The sequence below is a fragment of the Antedon mediterranea genome, chromosome 6 (assembly GCF_964355755.1).
Source record: "Antedon mediterranea chromosome 6, ecAntMedi1.1, whole genome shotgun sequence".
NCBI lineage: Eukaryota > Metazoa > Echinodermata > Crinoidea > Comatulida > Antedonidae > Antedon > Antedon mediterranea.
The window spans coordinates 21,735,311-21,759,526 of NC_092675.1; the positions used below are offsets into that span (position 1 = coordinate 21,735,311).

Below are 24,216 nucleotides of genomic sequence, written 5' to 3' on the forward strand. Positions count from 1 at the left end.
ACTAAACGTGTGATAACGTGTGTTGTACAGACGTTGATGCAAAAACAGATATAGCAAAGCTAGTAAATAGATCAATTAAAACATTGAAAACGAATTAATATTTATCAGAATCAAAGTAGTCTATGATAATGATAAGTTTTGTTCACTTTTTAAATGTTATACTAATAATATAAGATAGAAAGGAATAAATATTTATAACCGAGCCTAATGCTAGACTGAGGGTACGTGTAATAATTATAAATGTACTTTTTTTTTAGTTGCATAATGTGCCCTAGGTTGTAGATTTTTAGGTTTATCTCCAATTTGTGTAATGTCATTTGTGATTCGAGTGATAAGAACAAATTTCATTGATCCATGACTGCTTACGGGAATACAATGAACATGCACAACAAACATTAGTTTCAAGACGGTAGATGAAGAGGATGATAATTTAACAGACCATGACGTTTGTGGAATGTGGACAGAATACATGCCCCACTTATCATGGTCTGTTAAATTACTCCTCATCCCAAAATTTAGGTTCGCTATTAAGAAAAGGAAAAATTTATGGAAAATATAGAACCAATTAATAAATTCTATCAGAAAGTAGTATATTGCAGAACAGACCCTCACTGAATCATACACGTCTCCTTGTTTTATAATAAATGTTTTAAAAATATCAGAATATGGATTAAATAACACATTTCTTTATATGCAATATCATTGCTTTAATATTTATAACATTTTTTATAGGGTGGAATGAGTAACCATCTAACGACATGCTGTGGGAGTCCAGCATATGCAGCACCTGAGCTAATCTCTGGAAAGCAATATTTAGGTGCTGAGGCAGACGTCTGGAGCATGGGCGTGTTACTGTACGCCCTTCTTTGTGGTTTTTTACCATTTGATGATGAAAATGTCTCGCATCTGTATCGAAAAATTCAAAAAGGTGTATACGAGGAACCAGAATGGTTAAGTAGCGGATGTAAAGAAATTATCAGACAACTTTTACAGGTAAAAATAAATTAGATATACAGAAAGTCTGAAATTAAGCATGATATCCCTGTTCTTGAATCTCAATTTTTGCGGAAATTAAGATTTTGTCAGAAGTATCGTGGAAACAATGGTTATGTTTTTAGTTGCATCAGCCAATTAGAAAGCAGAACATTGTTTTGACCAAATGACCTAATTTATTTTACCAGTACTAATATTTGTTATTTGATGCTATATTAAGACAAACTTTTGAAACCACAACCAGAATGAAATTTTATCCATGTCCAGAAATGAAAGAGACATTGTCATCATCATCTTTATCATCTTTAATGTCACGTAATTTTAAATAATTTTCATTAAAGCAATTAATTAGAATTAATTAATTAAAAATATTTTTGAAAATACATAAAAGACAAATGATTTTGTGTCTAGGATTATGTTCTGATTCTAAAAGAATATCGATAATGATTCCAAACTGAATATTTTGGAATTTAAAAACGAAATATTTGCAGAAACTGAATGCACTTAGTTATGCCCTGCAGCGTGTGCATCTAGTCTATAGTTATTTGATTTGTTACAATGATTGCAGCAATAATCAAAACTACTTAGGGGATTAAAGCGAATTTCGCTTTATATAAGAACAATCTACCTATATTTATTTTTCATTTACTCAACTTGATTGTCTAATTATTCATTGAGATTGAAAATATATAGAAATTGCATTATGGGGCTTAGAGTGGGAGTTATATATAAAGGCAATTTGTACATTTTTAATTGAGCCTCCCACACAATGAAAATACTATACCATATGTGTAAAAATCATGCAAATCATGGAAATCATTGCATATGTCCAAAGAACTTATAACACAAGAATCTCCTGTTCTTCAATTTGCATTCAAAACACAGTATCAGAAGTACAGGGTTAAAAGGTCAAACTGGGCGACGCCATTTCACAGCATGGAGCAGCGCCCCCTCCAAACTAGGAAGTCAATTACTCTATCCCCCCTAGAGTATTAGCAGATCCCCTCTATGATTTTGACTTTCTAATTTGATGCGGGCGCCCTACTCCATGGCTCAAAATGGCGCCACCCATAGCTCTATTCTATCCCACAATGCCTTTCGAAATTGTTACGCGCTTCGGACGAACAGGAGATTCTTGTGTTATAAGTTCTTTGATATGTCTCAATACAGACGTATCAAACCATTTCCCAAACATTTGTGTCTATATTATCTTTGCTGAACATTAATATTTTATGATTGATAGTCACCTCATTTTGCTTGTAGAGTTCATTAATCAACATTGGACATTATCAGAACCTAATACGCCTGACCTTATTAGGTGACCATAACATATGAATATTTTACTGTAATTCGACACTATTCAAAATTGATCGTGTTAAGTGGATTTACAAATTTGTGGATTCACAGCTTTAGTTGATTGCATTCTGTGCTTGAAGCGCTAATGCTTTTTTGTATTTGTATCTGTAAATGAATTAGAGATTGAGAGTTTTATATAACATGTGCATATCGTCTTTAATAGGTTAATCCCAAACTGATAGATTAGCAGCGTGTTTAAATAACACGGGAATATTTTCTTTAATAGGTTAATCCCAAATGATAGATCACCTAGTTAAAACTTACATATCTTCTTCAATTAATTAATCCCAACATGATAGATCTTTGGTATAATAGTCCATGACATAGGTTAATCCCAAAATGACAGATTAACAGGTAGTTTAAATATCACCTTTATATCCTCTTTAATAAATTAATGCCAAAATAGTATAGATTAATCAGATAATTAATGTAACCCCTGTATAGTAATCTTTTATAACTTAATCCCAATGATATACATTATGTTCTTGTTTATATAAATTCTTGTATATATTTTCTTTTATAGGTTAACCCCAAACGGCGAATTACAGTGAGCAAATTAATTGAACATCCGTGGGTGACCAAAACTTTCAAGACACAAGTTGACTGGAAAACGAAGTGCAGTAAAGCACAAATCAATGAAGACTGCATATCAGAGATGGCACATTACTATGGTAAAACAAAGAAAGAGATGCATGCTCAAGTCAAACAGGTAAATCTTTTGAAAATGAATATTACATATGTAACTGCCAATTATGTATCTGAAGTGGGCCAAACATAAAAAAATAGAGGGTGCTGTTAACAAAAAATCTCTGGCATCAGAATCTCTAGTTAACAATTGGTATGCTAATAGCATAGTATGGTATCAAATTAATTCATCAACAAAACCCTTTTTGTAGTTGCTTTCAGTCAACGAAAAGTAGTTTAGTATCTGAGCCAAGATAGTAAATTTGTGCATTCAGGAGACATTACAGCATTAGCAAGAAATTGGAGATCTACAAATATTAAGGAACTCTGAAATATTGCTTTTCATATGAATATAGTTAAGTCTTATTTATGAATGAATTCGATGACAACAAAAATATCTTGTTTTTATCCACAGTGGCAATATGATGAAGTTACAGCAATTTATTTCATGTTGTTAAATAGAATGTACAAGGGTGAGAGCATCAAAATATTACCAAAGACTCCTCCTACAGAAAAGGTATGTACAACTTATGTTATGTTTTAGTATTTTTTTTTTTACTTCTGAAAAGTTAGTATAAACAAAATGATGATGTTGCCCAAGAAAATCTAGGACCATTTATTTTTTTTTTGGTGAAGGAGAGGTCAGAATGACCAATGCAAATGGCAAAACAGCTAGAGATCAACTGAAACCCCATCTCTCCATCTCTTTGCTTAAGTGGCAAATCAGAAATGGCATGATACAGTTTCCTAAACTAATCTACATGTTTGTTTATAATATTCATTAGGTTCACAGTGTGAAAGATCTTATTTGATATTAGTTGCTAAAAACAATTTATTTTCTTGCAGAAATTACAAAATCATCACAATTCAAGTGATAGCATTAGGCGCAAACATTCAAATCTTGAACCTCCAACTAGTAGTCCTTACATGTTCAGCTCAATGGAGGATGGACTTGAAGATGTTGAATCATTTCGATTACAAACAAATACACATCGTAAAGTTGAAAGAACTAATCGTAGATATGAACCGAATCACGGGACATATATGAAACCAGTACAAGATAAACGATACAGTGTACCGCAAACTCAGCAAGAAAACTTTGATGATTTTCTGAAACCTTATCCGGTAAAAACTCCTAGATGTCGCAGTCGTAGTGATGCATCATCTAAAGTAAAGAAAACGCCAATAAAACAACCGGTTGTTCCTACGTTATCATTACCTATATCGTCAGTTGGAACACCTGCCAAGTCTATGGACAATTATTTAAGTTTAATTCCAAATACAGAATATCCTTTAGATATTAAAAAGTAAGTAAATATATAAACTATTTTAACTTAGTACTGTTTTTCCGGAACCACCCATTATTGCATTTCGTAGACCTCCCAACCTTCGTGATATATTAGTCAGATCCAAATTTAAGAGTGAAATTAACTCTCATGACGGCCAAAATTAAGACAGTCACCTTTGCGGCAAATCTTGCAAAACTTGTTCATTGGTTGATTCTACTAAAAAATTTAAGAGTAACCAAACTGGCCGCATTTTTCAGATAAGACAACAATCAATTAATTGTCTAACCAAAAACGTCATTTATCTCATATACTGTAATATTTGTGGTAAACAGTACGTCGCGGAAACAAAAAACACTCTCCATACTAGAATGACACAACACAGATCACCTATCAAAACATCAAAGCTTGATCAACCTTTTAACAACATTTTAATTCAGCTGGTCACTCGATTGCAAATTTCAGAGTTATTGCAATAGACCACGGTGTCAAATGGAGCAACAAAACTCGCAAAGACAAAGAAAACCAATGGGAATTACTACTTAAAACCACAAAACCTTTTGGACCTAACATTAGGAACATACTCCCAGATCGGTAAAATTATTCCGTTGACTTTATCCAAATTCCTTCACTTGCACTGATGAAGGGCTAGTGTTGCCCAAAAGCTCTGCTAACTTTTCTGGCTGTTTTACTTTATCGTTTTGATTTAGTGTTTCCCTTTTTTTTTTGTATCTCCATTGAGATCCAGCCACTGATACCCACAGCAGTAATTTGCCTTTGGATTTATATTAGATCATAATTTTTTTATTTTTTTTTGTCATCATCAATATCATCTTCATCAACATCTTTATTTTCAAGATAGTTGTAAATATTGCTCATTGTGTATACTTTTGAAAATTATTACACCTGTCCAATCTCTCTACTTTTACAACCATACAAATTGTTTTCAAACTCATAATGTATTTTTGTAGAGCTGTGTCTATGGAAGGAAATCTGGATAAAATGGCCATGTTAGAAGATGATAACCTACTCAAGTCCAACTCTGGTTCAGGCTCAGCCAAAAAACTTCTAGGCAGTTTTGAAAAGGGAATTAACAAGATTATTGGAACATTAACTCCACGAAAATACTCAACGAGTGATGGACCACGTAAAGTTAAGGTATGTATAGTAGGAAAAATACCGATCAGTAATGATTGATTTACAAAATACAGAACATGATTACAAAGTGAAGAAAATATGAATGCCAGGATAACCAATCAAGTCTGGTTTATCACCAATGGGGTCCATAAGAATTGTTGTTTTTATGGAGAATGAATAGTATGGTCAAATATAAACCGAAAAAAAATGAAAGAAAAATGACATAGTCACATACACAAAATTCATTTAAATAATTGAAGAAAGTATCAAATTGATGTATAGTAAATTGTAAATACAGTAAAACTGTTGTTATCCCAACAAAGTGTCACTTTAATAAGGATATCTCCTGAATATTGGTGTCCTCTGAATGACATGAAAGTGTATACAAGTGTCCCCTGAATAAGGATCTCCTGAAAAAAGGATTATACCTCAAATGTCAAATAAAGTTCAATATTACTTGCCTAAAAGATATTTTTTTAATTGAAATAATTTTTATTCTCCTTAGGGTTTGTACAGTGTATCAAATACTTCAACATATCCCGCTGATTTTGTTCTAGAAGAATTAAGAAATACAATAGAACAACAAGAGATACTATGCAAACAAAAAGGGTATGGTTATGATTTCTTCCTTGATTTACGATTATTTTTTTTTCAAAAAAAATTGAAACCGGTGTAAGAATTATGTTGTATTAGCTTCAGCGTTGGTTTAAATAACTTGAGTATTTTATTTTTTTTCCTGTAAATAGCTTATTCTATGTTACCTTATAATTTATGGGTACTAGAATTTTTTCCTTATTTTTTACTCACAATTTCTGATTTTACTAGACTGCACCACATTTTTGGAGTGCCACATATTCAAACGTGAATAAAATATCAAAACTATTTTTTTTTCTGCAGATATACACTCAGGTGTAAAAAGATGGATGATCGAGGCAAGACACGTTTGGCCTTTGACCTTGAAGTTTGCCTTCTACCAAAAATGGACAACATGGTCGGAATTGCACGGAAAAGATTACGCGGTGATACGTGGGACTATAAAAGGATCTGCCAAAGGGTTTTAGATGCTGCGAAAATTTAGAATTTATAAAATGAAAGGAAAACAGATAAGACTAAATACTTCATTTTTCACTGACGAATTGCTAGAATAATTGGTATAAATGATTGAACTGTTTTTTATGAATGAAATTTTACTGGTGTTTTATATAATTATATCCCAAATCTCGGTTTCATTTTAAGTGTATACATTTATAACGTTTCTAAATATCTATGCATTTTATAAATTGTGACATTAAAAACTATTTTAATCCTGTCTTAATGAATGTTACTATTTTACGATCTATTCAATTTTTATCAATTTATTGAACAATTATGGGTTTAACTTAAAATTGAATTGATATTGGCAGTTGGTTTATTACACCAATTAATAGTAGGAAGGTTTGTCTATAGCCTCTTTTCCGTTTTGAAGCTTACACCGCTATACAGAAAAATTGGCTTATTTAAAATTTGTTATTGAGTTCAAATTGTTTACTTCAAGTGTAAAACATTTTGGCAAAACAGTGGCCTTACATTAATATATTCAGCGTTATTAAAAAATGTGTAGTATTAAACAGGGATCTGGGTAAATGTTATAGTAAAAACTGCAACAATAGTTTTCTGGTAATAACAATATTTTTGGAATTGTATACCAATTAAATCATTTTCATTTATAATCATTTTGTTGCATCTGTTGACAATTTCAATAAATTGTGCTTTATTAATTTCAATTATTTTCAAAGTAGTGTGACATTTTCAACTTTTTTATGGATTTTAGTTTTACATTGTTAACATTTTTTTTTTTTAAGTATTAACCCATACACTGTCAATTATTTAAGTTATACTGCTATTATTTTAGTATTTTTTCATTCTACTATTTATGTATAATATGTAAACTTTGTAAGCTGAGGACATTTTATACAGAACCAAAATTGATTTTAATATTTTATATAAAGGTTTTAAATTTCTCAGTGTAATTAATACAAAACCAAGTTTTTGGTAAAATTGTTTGTAAATGTTTAAAATTATTTAATTATCTGAGGTAGAGTGAATAGTTGAATGGAAAAACTAAGAATGCATGGATTTCTTTATGAAGTTTTGTAAATGGCATAATATTTAAATATTTTTCAACATGGTTATCTGCAGTAATCATGTAATCTGGTTTATTTGCAGTAATCATATAATCTAGTTTATTTGCAGTAATCATGTAATCTGGTTTATTTGCAGTAATCATATGATCTAGTTTATCAGGAGTAATCATGTAATATTGTTTCTGCAGTAATCATGTCATCTGGTTTATCTTCAATAATCTAGTTTATCTGCAGTAATCATTTTAGTATAGTTAATCTGCATTAATCTGGTTTATCTGCAGTAATTAAGTAAACTTGTTTATCTGCAATAATCTACTTTATCTGCTAGTAATCATGCACCTGGGGCTTTTTCTGCAGTAATCAAGTAATCTGGTTTATCTGCAATAATCATGTAATCTGTTTTAACTGCAGTAATCATGTAATCTGGCTTGTCTGCATTAATCTAGTTTATCTGCAGTTATATAATCTGGTTTCTGTAAATCTACTTTATCTGTAGTTATCATGTAATATGATTTATCTGCATTTAAAGGATTTGTGAATAACAATGTATATTACTTTTTTCACAATATTACAAACCATGTCTAAATATTTTTATGATCACAAAATTGTTTACCTTGTTTTCATATTCACATTTTCACACTATTGAATGTGTGAATTTGTATGTACTTGCCTTAAAGTGTTATTATGTATATCTTACATTTGCTATTATATTAACACCGCAGAACACTTTGACTGAAATATTAATCAATAAAGCTATTATGGTCTCAAATGTAATAAATTTCTATTGCAACTTTCTCTGTTTTGCATTTTTGTTTTCTTTAAAAATCGTTTCTCAATAATAATTTTTATTTGATTTAATTTCTTTTTAAATAATGTTTTGTGAGTGGATCCATAATTATCTTATGCTTATAAATATAAAGATGTCAGTGATGAAAGAAAGGAAGAAAGAAAGAAGGAAAGAAAAATAAATTACAGTTTATCATTTATCAAGACAATACATCTTTAAAAGTAGGTCTAATTTAAAGTAAATTAGCTAATAAGGCAGTTAGTTGACATCTCAGTGTTTATGACGTCATAATTCTGCATCTGCTTGAAGTACGAAAATGTTATCTTTATAGCTTTGTTTTCACCTATTGCATTAGTATATGCATGCACTTGATAGTTGGCTCAATAGTGCCAAACGATTTTCGTCGTAATATATGTTTGGTGTAATTTCAAAGGTCTTGAATTGGAGAATAAGAATATATACAGTAAAACCTATTTATGATATTGTGACGTTACTTCTGCGATTTCATAATTTACCGTAATTATGCCATTTCCGGTTGTGTGACGTAAATTTTCGGAATATAGCCGTATTTGGTAGCGAGGTTATTGATGTGTATGTGACGTTTACATCCCCGAGTATCGCACATTCGTACTTGTGTCTTGTAATAACTATGGAAAAGTAATTGTACTTTTTTTTCTGTAATGACTAAACATATTAATGCAGCTTACTGCCTGGTAACTCAAAGTAATCCTATACCTGATAATAAAATAAGAACATGTAACTAAACAATTCCACCGCAAACAACCAACTATTATTCACCTGTGCTTGTTATTTAAATTTTGAGATCGGTCAAGTATACATACAATATATGGATTGTAATAGGTACAGGTTTACGGAGTTTTAGGTAGACAGAGCAAGAAACGCAATACCTGCTGTAAGAAGGCCAAGAAGTTAGGTAAGCATTGAAATAGGCAGTTGACATATCAGTGAAGAACTTATAGAATATGAAGATGTCAGTGATGAAAGAAATAATTAAAGAAAGAAAAATAAATTACAGTTTATCATTGAGTGGTCTCGAGTTTCTCTGTGCCTATAAAAGTTATAGTGGTTTGTAAATATAAATTCGTACAGCCTTAGAAAAAATATAAACCGCTGATTGATCCACAGCAGAAGCCCTCTTTTGGACACTCCTAGTGGATACTTTCATGTAAAATCAATGTTGGAAAAAGACTATGGTCAACTTCAGGGGGTAATCTTCTGTAGGTGTCCCCTCGATAGAGGTTCTACCTTACTTTAAATCAATTTATGAACTGTAAAGATGAGCAAATCTTTGAGAATAAGAAAATGATAGAGATTCAAAATACTGGCACTAAAGATAGGAATTGATTGATTTTAATAACAGGTCTCTATTAGGCCTATTACAGTTTAGTTTATTAATACTGACAGGTCTTTATTACATTTTAGTTGAATATTTATGACGTAATTCACTTTTATGCATTTGTGTAATCTCGTAACATTACTTTTAAGTAGTTTGAATGTGATGGTCTTTCATTCTTCTTTTTCCTATATTCGTATATTGCTCAAGTTCGAGATTTTAAAGAAGTTTTTGTTTTCTGCGACACAACAGTTTTCCTGAATACTCTAGGTAACAGCTTAATTAACGGTAATGTCTTTCGGTTAAGAATATTCAATTTATTTATATTTATAATATTATATATTATGAAGGAAATAAATATTATAAAGGAAATGAACTGTAGGTCTATTATAATGAGGTTTAAGAGTACGGTACATAATGTGAACAAAATGTAGGGTCTTTATTGGTATTAAAACGAACCTGTTTAATCAGTACCTGATTAAACGTTCCTATTGCTTTATAGAGCCTTTATGTATTATGTATTTAATTATAATAGGGACTAGCGTTACAAACATTTCGTTTTCATTAAACGTCACCAGTCTTTTCTCATCACTTTCACTCGTTCATAATACGATACGTTAATACCATAGATGCAGTTTACGAAAAAAATGATAGTAAAAATGAATGTATGATAATTTATTTACAATTATTGTTCTTTTGGTTTAGAGAAGTCCTAAACATGGTTTCTGTTCAGAATGATGCAGTTTATTATATGAAAGGTCATAAGTTGCATTCATTGAAAATGGGAAGATACAAGATTATGGAAGAATTGGCGAAGTCTGTGTTTGTGTCATCAGTGATCGAAAAAATGGATACTAAAGATACCAACATACGAAGTTTGGGAATCGGAAGCTCTAAAGGTATAACGTAAATTTAATAGCAGACGAAACGTTTATTTATTTTTGCTTTAGTTTTGAACGTAAATATACATTGTTTAGTGTGAAGTTGTGATAAGTTAGGTTATTTTAGGTCTACGATGTCTACCGTATAATTGCATAAACGTACACGTAAGATGATCACTATTACATCCTTATCTAACAACAAATAAGCGTGATTTTATTAATCTTTATTTGTAATGTTTTTAGAAAGAATATATCTTTAATAGTAGGTCTAATTTAAAGTAAACAGCTGAGGCAGTTGTCATGTCAGTGAAGAAGAGTGGGTCATATTTTTAAAGGCTAATAACGAAATCATTTTAAACGAAATAAATACATGTTTCTTGTTACGTATGTTTCCGAGCGGTTGAAAATACGTTAGAAACTTCCTTGTGACATAAAAGTATACACAAAAAATCCACAAAGTTGTACAATAACTCAAAACAAAGCTTTAATTTCAATCAACTTCAACTTTCAGTAAGCACTTTAAACAACAGCTTCACAATAACTTTTACAATCGAATATCCAACAACTAATATCCAACCTTCTTCAAAATAAATGCTTCAATCAAAAATCCTTCTCCCTTCTTACAATTGTTATACTTCCCCTTATATACAATATGTTCATAACCTTCTAGATTATTCTTTATACTTCTTATTCTATTGGATTACAGATTCTATTCATAGCACTTCTGGAATGTTCCTGATTGTTCTTAGTAATTATACATGGTTTCTTAAATCTAAACATACACTTATTCTAGAATGTTCATGAAGACACTATGATACTGTATATGTTAGGAATGGTAATTTATTACACGTAGGCCTACGAATACTGGTAACTTATGCTGATGGTTTGGCTTGTTGTCGTCGTCATTTAAGTTTAAAAGTTCAAGTTTTTGTCAAATACAAGATGTAAATGAAACTTGCTTGCCAAGGTTCTAAAAACATGATTAAAACATACAAAATACTATAAAATTATATTACAAATGAAAAAGTCAAGTTTTAACAATACAGAACATTTTATCTTTTAAATTGCTAATTGTTGTATTGTCTAATTGGACATATATAATACAGTTCTTGTTTTTACATTAGGAAAAAGAATGTTAGCAATAGCAATATCCTTGTATCTTAATCACATGATAATAATATAATCATACATTTTATCATAGGAGACATTGAAAGTATCTTTACTAAACAATTGTCAAATAACTTTGGAAAACTTGGACACACAGCTATTGAACCAGCTGAGGAAGCCATTGCGGAATACAAAAGACTTACTGCAAAGAACAACTGGAGCAACGTAGACTATTCTTGGTTTCATGGTACATTTCAGCAGTTTAAGGAAAATCTTGAAAACGAAGAAAATGCTACGAAATATCACCATATCAGCTCTTTAGATTCTGTCTATTACCTTGAAAATCCAGAAGACGATATTCTATTTATGTACAATATGCTAGAAAATGGCGGGATGTTGATGATCATGCTTGATTCTGGTAAGTCGCGATATGTTTGCAATATATGATTTTTATCATTTGTCTGCCCGTAATGGAGAGTTGAATTTATTTTGTTTAGTTGTTAAGTGAAACAACCAATCTATTACGATGGTCCCCGTAAATAAATGTTAAATTTGGAATTCGGTGGTAAGCGTGGCAAACATGATCCATTTCGATCGATAGGCTGACCTGTCTGTAGGCTGTAGGCCTATTATAATAAAAGTATCCTTTTTTAGGCACAATTTTAATTACCTCATATTTTTCCAGCTTATATTAATTTTTCTTACAGATGAAAATTCATATTCCAGACTAGCACAACGTTTTCCAGAATACATACGGTTAAAGTGCATTTCTTCCAAAGAAGTCATTGCCATATGTCAACAATGTAAATTTGAATTCCAACATTACCACCACGAGTGTAATTCTGACATAACAGACTTCTTTTTATCGAATATTCTCTCGGCGGAAGAAAAGATTAGGCTAGATTTCATTATGCAAACGGTAGATTTCAAGGAAAATGTCTCAGAGAGTTTCTATAAAGAAGTAATTAATTACATCAAAAGTTCGCACTGCTCAAAATTATACGATGGCAAAGTATTGCTGAAGAATGACTTTGATGTTATATTTATTCAAAAGAAATGTTAAACAAACAGATAAAAATAGGCATATCATAGATTTAGAAAGCAATGTAGTTGTAAAATAGAACAAATATGGTATAATATTGTAGAGTGAAATAATAATGGTTTATAATATTTGATGGAAAGGTGACACTGTATTACATAATCTGTTTATGCAATTTGACAAATTCTGTTCCGTAGAGATACAGTGCCAAACATTTTGCAAGGTACAGAAATTGTAATTATATTACTAGCAAAATAATATTCAATTCATCTATTATTATGGTATTAACATTACTGTTTTCTGTTTTGTGTATGTTTTCTTTAACGAATGTCTTAATCATTTAAAGAAGTTGTCAGTGTGATGATTACGATGATGAGAGTGATTTCAAAATAAAAGCGTGTCTGTCACGATACGGAAATTATGACGACTCAATTGCATTCGTTATTGAAGAGTTATCATTCGTATTCTGTACATACACACATTATTTTACTAATTGTATACTTGAATATCTCTTAGTATTTTATATTTAACTTTTTCATTATAAGCTAATGATGTGCTATTGGAGTGATTGTGCTTGAACATGGAGGAAGGAAGTACTTAGTTGAAGAAGTTGATTGGATAAAAGTTTGCAAGAGTAATGAATAGGGTTTCGGTTGTATAAAATCCAACGCTAATGTTTTAGTCGAGTAGGAGTTCACATTCCTGTTCTCAAACAAGGATTATGAATTACGCAGCAAACATAAATAGTCGTATTTCCATTTATGTCTTGTAATAGCCTAACTAGGGAAAGTAATTGTAATTTGTTTTTCTGTAATGACTAAACATATTAATCCAGCTTACTGCCTGGTAACTCAAAGTAATCCTATACATGATAATAAAATAAGAACACGTGTAACTAAAAACAATTCCACCGCAAAAAACTGACTATTATTCACCTGTTCGTGTTATTTAAATTTTGAGATTGGTCAAGTGTATATAAATAAAAGGATTCTAATACAGGTTGACTAAGTTTAAGGTAGACAGAGCAAGGAAAATGAATACTTGCTGTAAGAAGGCCAAGAAGTAAGGTAAGCATTGAAATAGAAAAATAATTTCAATACAATACAATTGTTATGGTAACTACATGGTTAAGTACAATCATTTATTATTGGTAGTTCAAATAAAGAACATTTTTCTCAAATAATCTAATAGTTATAAAGCAAACAGGTCTCACTTCTGTATGTTTTCACGCTGCTGCTCTATCCCGCTACGTCCCATTAAGACTACTCAATCAGAAGCTAAAGCAAGCAGCAGTTATAGTTCTAAGGACGACAGTTTTGCAAAAATGGAAACTCCACTATAATTTATAGATTTCCCGCTGCTAGACCCAAAAACGTCTGGGAAAAGAGTCTATTAGGACATGTCATGCTAAAATTACAAATCCCCAAGCATTTCTGGTATTTATGAATCTGTAATACTGATTTTTGACTGTAATTCACTGTCAGATATTCAGTGAATAATTATCGAAACAGTCCATTAAAGTTTGTGTTTGTAATATGATACTTCACACTTGAAATATCTGAGGTGATGAAGTGACCCCCAGACTTTACCTTAGCAATAAATTAACTAAATTGACAGAAATTGAGTATTCACTCCTGTAACAAAAAATAATATTTATTTACATATAAAAAGAGAAAATAAAAAATTTAAGTATTAATTTGTTGCTTTAAATTACATTTTTTTTCAGGTAAAATAACTATTAGGCCTATGTGACAATAAAATGACACATTCAAAAACATTTGAAATAAAAAATATTTTTCAATAAGCAAGCAGCGTTTTTTGTAAGTAATATTTCTTGTTAAACTTTGATCCTTTAGTGGTTTTTTGAATAAGTTTTGTTAGTTGCTGGGTGCTATCAATATATTGGATTACTAATATAATAAGATTTCATTGAGTTGATTTGAGATGTCACTTAAATTTATATGACCTTTGTATGCCTAATTACGTCTCGGTCTCCGAGAGTGTGTATAAAGAAGTAATTGATTATATTAAAAGTTCTGACTTTTCATCAAAGTCATACAACGTAAAAATATTTCTGATGTATTTATACAAAAGAAATTGTAAACCAGTTACTAATAATATTCTGGATTTAAAATCAATGACAGCAATAGATAACAAACAATAATTACAGAATATTATAATAATACAGAAGTATGAGAATTGATATTTTGTTTTATGTAACATCTAAATAAATTCCTTACATTTGATTGGACGATTGTGAGTCACATGGCGTGAAAAATATTATTTTTTTAATAATATTATTGAGTTGAGTTGCTGGGTATACTCTGCCAATTAAATGTATATAACCTTTTGTATGCCTAATTACATCGATGTTCCAAAATAGATGGAGCTCTTTTTTCGGCAATCTAGCAAAAGTACAGGGGCCGGATTTATCAAACTTGCTCGTCTTAACTTTGCCTTAAATCCTTGATTTTGCTAAAGTCAGTGGAGGGGTGTATGCTTCGGAAGAGGGACCATATTCAACACTTTCAATTTCAATGGCACTTTGCCCTTTAAAGATGTAAATTGTCCCCCTGAAAATATTTGTTTTTAAATTTTGTTTGTTGAATATGCCATTTTAATGTTATATAATAATTATTGACTTCGACCAAGAATTGAATCCGAAAAAAAATGTATTTACATGGAAAAACTGGAATTTAAAGCAAAAAATGGTCAAATTGGCTGCCAGTCAATAGATTTTTGGTTGAATTTAACCATTTATCATGTTATTTTATAAGTGAAATCAAAGTTTAATCTAATAGTTATAAAGCAAACAGGTCTCACTTCTGTAGGTTTTCACGCTGCTGCTCTAGCCAGCTACGTCCCATTAGGATCAATCAGAAGCTAAAGCAAGCAGCAGTTATAGTTCTAAGGACGACAGTTTTGCGAAAATAGAAACTCCACTATAATTTATAGATTTCCAGCTGCTACTGTAGACCCAAAAAACGTCTGGGAAAAGAGTCTATTAGGATATGTCATGCTAAAATTACAAATCCCAAAGCATTTCTGGTATTTATGACTTTTGACTGTAATTCTAGGGTGATGAAGTGACCTTGACCTTGACCTTAGCAATGAAATTTACTGAAGTGACAGAAATTGAGTATTACCTTCTGTCAAAAAAATAAATATTTATTCACATATAGGCCTAAAAAGAGAAAAGAAACCCAAAAACCATTGTCTGACAGACAATTTAAGTATTTGTAAATATGTATTTTGTAAAATAACTATTAGGTGACAATAAAATGACACATTCAAAAACATTTGAAATAAAAAATATTTTTCAATAAGCGAGCAGCGTTTTTTGTAAGAAATATTTCTTGTTAAACTTTGATCCTTTAGTGCTTTTCTGAATGAGTTTTGTTAGTTGCTGGGTGCTATCAATATATTGGATTACTAATATAATTTCATTGAGTTGATTTGAGATGTACTCTGCCACTTAAATTTATATGACCTTTGTATGCCTAATTATATCTCGGTCGACGACCTACTCCGCTCCGTCCCCAAGATAGATGGAGCTCTCTTTTTTCGGCAATCTAGTTAAAGTACATGGGCCGGATTTATCTTACTTACTAGCAAAAAATCATGATTTTGCTAAAGTCAGATTTATTAATATATAAAAAAAAAGTATTTGCTAATTGAGTGGTGATTGTTTCGGAAGAGGGACCATATTCAATACTTTCCATTGCAATACTACTTTGCCTTCAGCAAGTAATGAGTTCATGTTGTTGCACGTACTTCAATCAAAACTAGAATTATGATCTTTTTGTGATTGTTGATGATAAAGGATCACAAAATAAAATGAGATAAAAATTCTACTTTTTTGTCATTCAGCTGGCCATTATGATGTTTCTATTATTTCAATCAATATTTCAATCCAATCCTTTTTGCTTTTGTATATAACTTCCGGTAACATTATCAATACAACGTTTAGCTTGTCATCGCAAAAGCAAAAAGCATGGGATTGGATTTACAGCCGAAACGGTTGTTTCGAAATACAAATGTCGCAAGTTCTACACACAGACAAACATCTAAAACGGAAATGTAGTTCATCGAATTCTAATAGCTTGGCTGTTTTATGTACCGTTTGTTTCATTCTCAGAAAGGATACGTACGTATTTATTCCAATAAACGGCCGCTTTGAATTAACGCCTCCCTTGAATAAACGACGCCACCATAGAACATGCATCATTTGAAATAAACTCCCTCACTCGAATAAACGCCACAGAGCGCCCCTGAATAAATTCCCCCCTTAAATAAACGCAAAACTTGAAATATCACTACTTTAATTCGCGTAATGATGCGAACCGTGTGCAAGACTGTCGTATGGCAATGTATGATCTGAAAGTATGTATGAAAATGAAGGGGAAATAGTGCATCAACAAATAGTAACGGCCTACAGACAATATTGATGTACTATGTATTTTTGGCGGGTTTGGAATTCCATAATTAACGAAATGTGAAATACTCTGCCACGTAGACCAAGTTAATATTAATATCTAATAATAAATCACCAAACTCACGGGATGTTTTTTTATAAGGATTCTCAGTGCAGTTCTAAACATGGCGGCTGTTGTGAATGATGCAGTTTACTATTTAGAAGGATTTAAGTTATTTTCATTGAAAATGGGAAGGTACAAGATTATGGAAGAATTGGCGAAGTCTGTGTTTGTGACATCAGTGATCGAAAAGATGGATACTAAAGATACGAATATACGAAGTTTGGGAATCGGAAGCTCTAAAGGTATAAATTACTGTAGATTTAAATAGAAAGGGAATTCCTACGTTTTGGATGTTTACTTATTTTTATATAAGAAATAAAAGCATCGACTTTATCACATTTCATTTAGGTGACATTGAAAGTATCTTTACTAAACAATTGTCGAATCACTTTGGAAAACTTGAAAACACGGTTATTGAACCAGCTGAGGAAGCCATTGAGGAATACAAAAGACTAACCGCGAAGAACGACTGGAGCAACGTAGACTATTCTTGGTTTAATGGTACATTTCAGCAGTTTAAGGAACATCGTGAAAAAGAAGGAAATGCGACAAAATATCACCATATCAGCTCGATAGACACACTATATTATCTTAATAATCCAGCAGACGACATTCTAACTATGTATAATATGTTAGAAAATGGTGGGATTTTGATGATTATGATTGTTACTGGTAAGTTGCAATAGGCCTATTGATATTTGCTTTATTTGTTTTATCAAATTTCTCAAAACATTTAGTAAGAAACTTTTTGTGTATTTGTAAAATGTTTTACTTTTCCTACAGATGAAAATTCCTATTATAGAATAGGAAAACGTTTTAAGGGCATTATACCATTAACAACCGTTAATTGCAGTGACGTCCTGGCCGTATGTGAAGAAAGTCAATTTCAATTTGAACGTTACCACCACGAATGTACTGCTGACATAACAGAATTCATATCATCTGATGATTACCCACGAGAAAAGAAAGTTACGATAGATTATTTAACGCAAACTGTAAATTTCAAGGAAAGTGTCTCAGAGTGTGTGTATAAAGAAGTAATTGATTATATTAAAAGTTCTGACTTTTCATCAAAATCATACGACGGAAAAATATTGCTGAGGAACGATTTTGATTTTGTATTGATAAAAAAGAAATTTTAAACCAGTTATTAATAATATTCTGGATTTAAGATCAATGATAGCAATTGATAAGAAACAATAATTACAGAATATAGTAATAATGCATAAGTATGAGAATTGATATTTTGGTTAATTTTATGTAACATCTAAATAAATTCCTTTTATTTGATTTAACGATTGTGGGTCGCATGACGTGAACAAAATATTTCAGCCGCCTAGATGAGTTCCAGTTGCCTTTCGAAGTTTGCCTTTCTAGCCTAGTACGTAGGCCTACGTGGAGGCCTGTTAGCATTGGCCTAGGCGCTTAGGCCTAGCTATGCCATAGCATTTCGGCCGTTTGTTGACATAATTAACACTATAACAGTAGATATGTTTATAAAATACAAATAAATAAAATAATAATTATATTGCAAATAAATAAAATAATATAATAACAAAAAAACAACTAAATGTTTCTGTTTCAATGTGAGTCAAATGTAGTACTACCCGTTTTTTATAAAACATGACACTGGAATCAATTTAGATGTTATTTAAAACAGATAATAATTATAATAATTTTTATGTGTGTAGGCCTATATGGTACAAATAATGGCATTCGGTGAATGACGAAAGGTTATATTTCATCATTCACCTCGTGTCATTATTTGTACCATATACACACATAAACATTCATTATTTGTATAACATGCCCCATGGTTAAACGTGTTATATTCAAATTTAGGAATTAGTGGTACTGGTAGGCTTTTTGTACCTCTGATCACTGAAGTTCGTGCGTACGTGTGGTTAATGAAAGGAGGCGTCGTCACAATCCAACATCAGCTTTTAAATAATGTTTGGGTAGTACAGTGCTTAATATGGCGACTTTGGTAGATGATAAGGTTTCCTATGGACATAAGTTACATACATTGAAGTGAGAAAGTATAAGATTATGCAATAATTAGTAACAACGTGTGCGACATCAGTGATAGAAAGAATAAATACTAAAGATAAGAAGTTACAGAGTTGGGAAATTATAAACCATGTGTTTAATATCGTACCAATAGAAGTAAACGGGCAACCCATCACATCCAGTAGCTTTATTACATTTTATAATTAGTTAATAGCATTTCATATTGTTGTCGTACGGGAATAATTTATAGAATTCTACTGGCAACCCGCACCAAGAAGTTGTGCTTAATTGTGTAGACCGTGAGGTTCACATCCAGGCATTAATAAATGAGCGGGGTAAGAATATCAGTGCTGTAGGAGAATACACAAAGAAAAGTTTGCGCATGCACAATGCTACATAGCGGTATGCTATAAATATAAACGTTTGCTAAATCTGATTGTGTTTAGTACTCACCATTCAAATGTTTAGTAGCATACACCAATGGGTAACAAAATAGTCCGTATACGTATTGATAGCCTTGTTTTACTCCAAAACACTTACCAAATTCAATATAAATTAGTTAATGTCGGGAGTGAAGAGGATGTATAAAAGGTACTTTTTAGGGGGAATCGCAACAATAAAGTGACTATAAACATCATATTATGGTTTATGCATTTTCATGTCAACATTGTCAAATCACAAATCACAGGAGAAAAATGAAAAACATAAAAGAACTGTTGATCAGATCAATTTTATTTATTTATTCTGTCTTTATACTGAATGACACTTTCAGTGCTAAAGCATTGATTTCCAAAGTGGTTCAGTAGAGAATGCCAACAATATAATACAAGTAAATCAAAGATGATTTTGAAAATTATATACAGTACCTATTTAAACTATATTTGTAAATAATCTTTTTTTATTTATTTATTTTATTATTTTATTCGGGTGTAAAACTTACAAGTTGCCACAAGGCTAAAAACTTGGCATTTTACAAAATTACTGTACAATTTACATAACAATAAAAAGGAATAATAAAAATTAAATAAAAGATACAAGAATATCGCTCTGTCGCTTTGGCTTTATGAACTATTGTTTAATCGGACGCATGACCTCTTAGTACTAAAATACTATTAAATAGCATTAAAAACAATTCAACGTATGGTGTACATAGCCTAGAATTCGACGACTTTGTATGAATTCGTCGCACATTAAATTCTGATATGATATCGCATCTTGTCAAGCGTACTCCACGTCCTGTTGTTAGACTGCCTTGGTTTAACAAGATCTAAATATGGCGACTTTGGTAGATGATAAAGTTTACTATATGGAAGGATTTAAGTTACATTCATTGAAAATGGGAAGATACAAAATTATGGAAGAATTGGCGAAATCTGTGTTTGTGACATCAGTGATCGAAAAGATGGATACTAAAGATACGAATATACGAAATTTGGGAATCGGAAGTGGTAATGGTAGGTAGATTCAAATAGCAGATGAATTCATTGGCACATGATTACAAATGTGAATTAAATTTCTACAATTGTTAAAATTATTTTCTTTTTAGTTTTGGAATTTTTAAATAAAACTTTGTGTCATCAATTTAATAACTCGTAGACCTATACTAAGTAGGTACCAGCGAAACATGTGTGCAATCTCGATGTGTTTATCACATATTTCGATTATATTTCTATTACTGAACAAATTAAAGAAATAAAAGCATCATCTTTATCGTATTTTATTTAGGAGAAATTGAAAGTATATTTACCAAACAACTGTCTGATCATTTTGGAAAACTTGAAAACACGGTTATTGAACCAGCTGAGGAAGCCATTGAGGAATACAAAAGACTTACTGCAAAGAACAACTGGAGCAACGTAGAATATTCTTGGTTTAATGGTACATTTCAGTAGTTTAAGGAAAATCTTGAAAAAGAAGGAAATGCTACGAAATATCACCATATCAACTCTTTAGACTCTATCTATCATCTTAAAAATCCAGCAGACGATATTATATTTATGTACAATATGTTAGAAAATGGAGGGATGTTGATGATCCTGGTTGGTTCTGGTAAGTTGCAATATCGTTAGTAGCTCAATATATTTGTTGAGGAATCCAACCATGGACCTAGATCCATGATCAAACGATGGACAAAAGTATGAGGAAGGGTTCATGCTAACCTAAAGCTCTTCTTTTTTTTCCACATAACAGCTGAAAATTCCTATTCTAAAATAGTAAAACGTTTTCCGGACATTGGTGCATTACAAACCATTAATTGCATTGACGTCCTGGCCGTCCTGGCCGTATGTCAAGAAAGTCAATTTCAATTTGAACGTTACCACCACGAATGTACTACTGACATAACAGACTTCATTTCATCTGATGATCACCCACGAGAAAAGAAAGTTACGATCGATTATTTAATGCAAACTGTAGATTTCAAGGAAAGTGTCTCGGAGAGTTTGTATAACGAAGTAATTGATTATATTAAAAGTTTCGACGGACAAATATTGCTGATGAATGATTTTGATGTTATATTTATTCAAAAGAAATGTTAAACCAATATCTTGGACCTATGAAAGCGATGTTGTCAAATAGATTTAAAATATATGTATATAATATTGTATACACAATATGCAAATAAAATATATACAATAAGGTACACTATCTACACAACCTTAGAAATGCCGTAAAATGTTGTCCCATTTAACTAATCTATATTATTGGTAAATAAATTCATTAAACCAACGTGCTGGTACTGCTTTGTAATAAATTGTTTAATAATTAATTTTATTAAAAATCTAATACATCTGTACATATGGCTGTGTACGTTATACCAAATGGATGAGCCTTTTGTGTACCATCATCGTCGTTCAATTTTATCAGTCCACATATTTTTAGAAAATCTACTGGTAACCATTTTTGTTATGGTAGTGACGGACTGACAAACGGATGTATATAAGAAAATTAAATATATGAGTTTATATATATAAACAAATCAGGCAATATACTGAAATTTAATTAATTAATTTGAAACGATAAAGATAAACACAGCAGACAAAGATATCACTTCGGAGATCCCGCCTCGTGAATAAAAATACTGGGCGTATCAATTTGATCTCTGTTGCGCGTGCGTACAACTGAGGACTAGTGCTGTTCCGCCGTACCACGCCGAGAATGTTAAAGAGTCGCTATCCAATCTAGTTTTAACAATACCATGAAAGCTTCAGTGGTCTAATGGTTAGGGCAACTGCATATCAAGCAGACGGTCCGAGTTCGAGTCTCGGTTGGGGCGACTTTTTCTCATTCTCGCAGATCTTTATCGTTTCAAATGAGTTTATATATAGAATGTGTACTGCTTTACGTATTGTTATTGTGATTCGTTAACTTTTGTATCATGTATTATAACTATAATTTGTTTAATATTTTGTGGTCGAACCTCTTGTTGCGAGAGTGCTCTCAGTTTTAAAGGAGAGCAACCAATAATAGTATTATTCTAGTGTAGGTAATTACTAGAAACTTGCGATAAAATATTATTAAAGTTTATTTCTGGACCTGTATTTTAATTTGGTTGGATTTGGTTTCTTTTAGTTGTATTTAAATATTATGTTCCAAATGTTTTTAATTTAACGATGCGTTATTACTGTTGACACAGACAAAATGCACGTAAAACTGAAACCTTTTGTTTGTGTTTCTTTGGAATTTACAATCAAACGATTATATGCTTGTCACGGTGTACGCTTCCATAGATCAGTGTAGCATCCAGGACACAAACAGATAGATAGTTTGTTTTGTTGGTTCTTGTATGGGGTTAGCGGGGACTGAGTATAGCGAAAGCACATCTGTTAGTTTGTGTTTCTTTGGAATTTACAATCAAACGATTATAATGCATGTCATGGTGTACGCTTCCATAAATCAGTAGCAGGGATTTTTTGGGTAATTAAAAACAAAATTAAACATGAAGTGTTCTTCTGCCAGAAAGCCAAGATAACAAATTAATGCTTGGGTGATACTCTCTCCAATACAAAACGTAGGTAGGAAGCACTCGTTTTATGTTCGTACTTTCGTAGGTCAAGAGAATATGAATTTAACCGTATTATAAAAGAAATTTATATTTTTGCTAATAGAAACGTGCCCTGATAACACATTAAATTCGGTTTCATTCCAGTCTCAATTATAGATAGCCGGCCCTAATAGTATGCTTCACTTACAATTAATGTTGTTAAAGAAGACGATGTGAACATTATACTATAGACAAATTAAGTTTAAGAAATACACCTGATAATTTTGGCCCAAATTGAAGACCGATACTTTCTTTTCTTTTTTTAATATATCGTATTTTTCTGAAAATCATTTATATCAATCTATTGGTTTATAGCTATGTGAAATTTAGGATGTTAAATTGGAAATTGTGGACGTTATCGTGCAAACATATTACTAGCACACCCTATACAGTATAGTTTCGTTTCACTATATAGTATAAAATAATACACGTGCTTAATTAATGTATAACTTCTGTGTTAAGTAATCCTTTTGCAATATCAGCAAATGTTGTGTGCATATCATCCAGACTAAAACTTGTAATGTTTCGACCGTAGAAACTATAATATAGTTTAATAGCATAGTTTAACTTATGGTTACAATGACCATGGAAAATGTTCTGGCATGCTTGCTCGGCAAAGTCTTTCAAATCATTGCGACGTAAACTATCTTTCTCAATATGAACGTACTCTTGATACTTAGTAGTCAATCTTAGTAATTCTGCAGATTCATCATAAACTTGTGGATCGTAGTTTGTAAATGTTTCCAGCCATTTTTTAACAAACGTTGAGTTTTTTTCAGAAAAAATAATTGAAGAACTAACGCCATAATCCTCTTTTCCAAGAGTTGTTGAATCATGAAAAAGTTGTTCCGCTGACTTTAGAAAGAGTACATCTGTATC

At 31.3% G+C, this 24,216-nt stretch overlaps 4 protein-coding genes across 6 annotated transcripts in view; all 4 read left to right on the forward strand.

The window, feature by feature from the left end:
* The window catches only part of LOC140052619 (maternal embryonic leucine zipper kinase-like), a 69,584-nt gene extending 61,212 nt beyond the window's left edge, over nucleotides 1-8,372 (forward strand). For all 3 annotated transcript variants that reach the window (XM_072098275.1, XM_072098273.1, XM_072098274.1), the window contains 7 exons: nucleotides 733-993; nucleotides 2,873-3,058; nucleotides 3,449-3,550; nucleotides 3,880-4,340; nucleotides 5,291-5,477; nucleotides 5,962-6,065; nucleotides 6,354-8,372. In XM_072098275.1, the coding sequence (XP_071954376.1) occupies nucleotides 733-993; nucleotides 2,873-3,058; nucleotides 3,449-3,550; nucleotides 3,880-4,340; nucleotides 5,291-5,477; nucleotides 5,962-6,065; nucleotides 6,354-6,534 (1,482 nt within the window). In that variant the 3' untranslated portion in view covers nucleotides 6,535-8,372. The remainder of the gene's footprint in view (nucleotides 1-732; nucleotides 994-2,872; nucleotides 3,059-3,448; nucleotides 3,551-3,879; nucleotides 4,341-5,290; nucleotides 5,478-5,961; nucleotides 6,066-6,353) is intronic.
* Nucleotides 8,373-9,977: 1,605 nt separating this feature from the next.
* LOC140052193 (histamine N-methyltransferase B-like) lies at nucleotides 9,978-13,124 on the forward strand. The gene is made up of 4 exons (XM_072097640.1): nucleotides 9,978-9,990; nucleotides 10,426-10,619; nucleotides 11,803-12,126; nucleotides 12,416-13,124. Exons 2-4 carry the CDS (start codon nucleotides 10,439-10,441, stop codon nucleotides 12,769-12,771), a joined length of 861 nt encoding a protein of 286 aa, XP_071953741.1. The 5' UTR covers nucleotides 9,978-9,990; nucleotides 10,426-10,438; the 3' UTR covers nucleotides 12,772-13,124.
* A 4,113-nt stretch (nucleotides 13,125-17,237) lies between these two features.
* LOC140052269 (histamine N-methyltransferase-like) lies at nucleotides 17,238-18,482 on the forward strand. Its single transcript, XM_072097742.1, has 3 exons — nucleotides 17,238-17,527; nucleotides 17,634-17,957; nucleotides 18,069-18,482. The coding sequence occupies exons 1-3, from the start codon at nucleotides 17,347-17,349 to the stop codon at nucleotides 18,425-18,427; spliced, it is 864 nt and encodes a 287-aa protein (XP_071953843.1). The 5' UTR covers nucleotides 17,238-17,346; the 3' UTR covers nucleotides 18,428-18,482.
* Nucleotides 18,483-20,568: 2,086 nt separating this feature from the next.
* On the forward strand, nucleotides 20,569-21,832 carry LOC140052488 (histamine N-methyltransferase A-like). The gene is made up of 3 exons (XM_072098095.1): nucleotides 20,569-20,749; nucleotides 21,021-21,173; nucleotides 21,486-21,832. Exons 1-3 carry the CDS (start codon nucleotides 20,569-20,571, stop codon nucleotides 21,830-21,832), a joined length of 681 nt encoding a protein of 226 aa, XP_071954196.1.
* Nucleotides 21,833-24,216: the final 2,384 nt, after the last annotated feature.

Bases quoted from the DNA above. Each gene is read 5' to 3' on its own strand.
- LOC140052193 (XM_072097640.1), top strand. From the start codon at position 10,439: ATGGTTTCTGTTCAGAATGATGCAGTTTATTATATGAAAGGTCATAAG. The intron at 10,620-11,802 runs GTATAACGTAAA...ATTTTATCATAG, and splicing joins GGGAATCGGAAGCTCTAAAG to GAGACATTGAAAGTATCTTT. The intron at 12,127-12,415 runs GTAAGTCGCGAT...TTTTTCTTACAG, and splicing joins GATGATCATGCTTGATTCTG to ATGAAAATTCATATTCCAGA.
- LOC140052269 (XM_072097742.1), top strand. From the start codon at position 17,347: ATGGCGGCTGTTGTGAATGATGCAGTTTACTATTTAGAAGGATTTAAG. The intron at 17,528-17,633 runs GTATAAATTACT...CATTTCATTTAG, and splicing joins GGGAATCGGAAGCTCTAAAG to GTGACATTGAAAGTATCTTT. The intron at 17,958-18,068 runs GTAAGTTGCAAT...CTTTTCCTACAG, and splicing joins GATGATTATGATTGTTACTG to ATGAAAATTCCTATTATAGA.
- LOC140052488 (XM_072098095.1), top strand. From the start codon at position 20,569: ATGGCGACTTTGGTAGATGATAAAGTTTACTATATGGAAGGATTTAAG. The intron at 20,750-21,020 runs GTAGGTAGATTC...TATTTTATTTAG, and splicing joins GGGAATCGGAAGTGGTAATG to GAGAAATTGAAAGTATATTT. The intron at 21,174-21,485 runs GTACATTTCAGT...TCCACATAACAG, and splicing joins AGAATATTCTTGGTTTAATG to CTGAAAATTCCTATTCTAAA.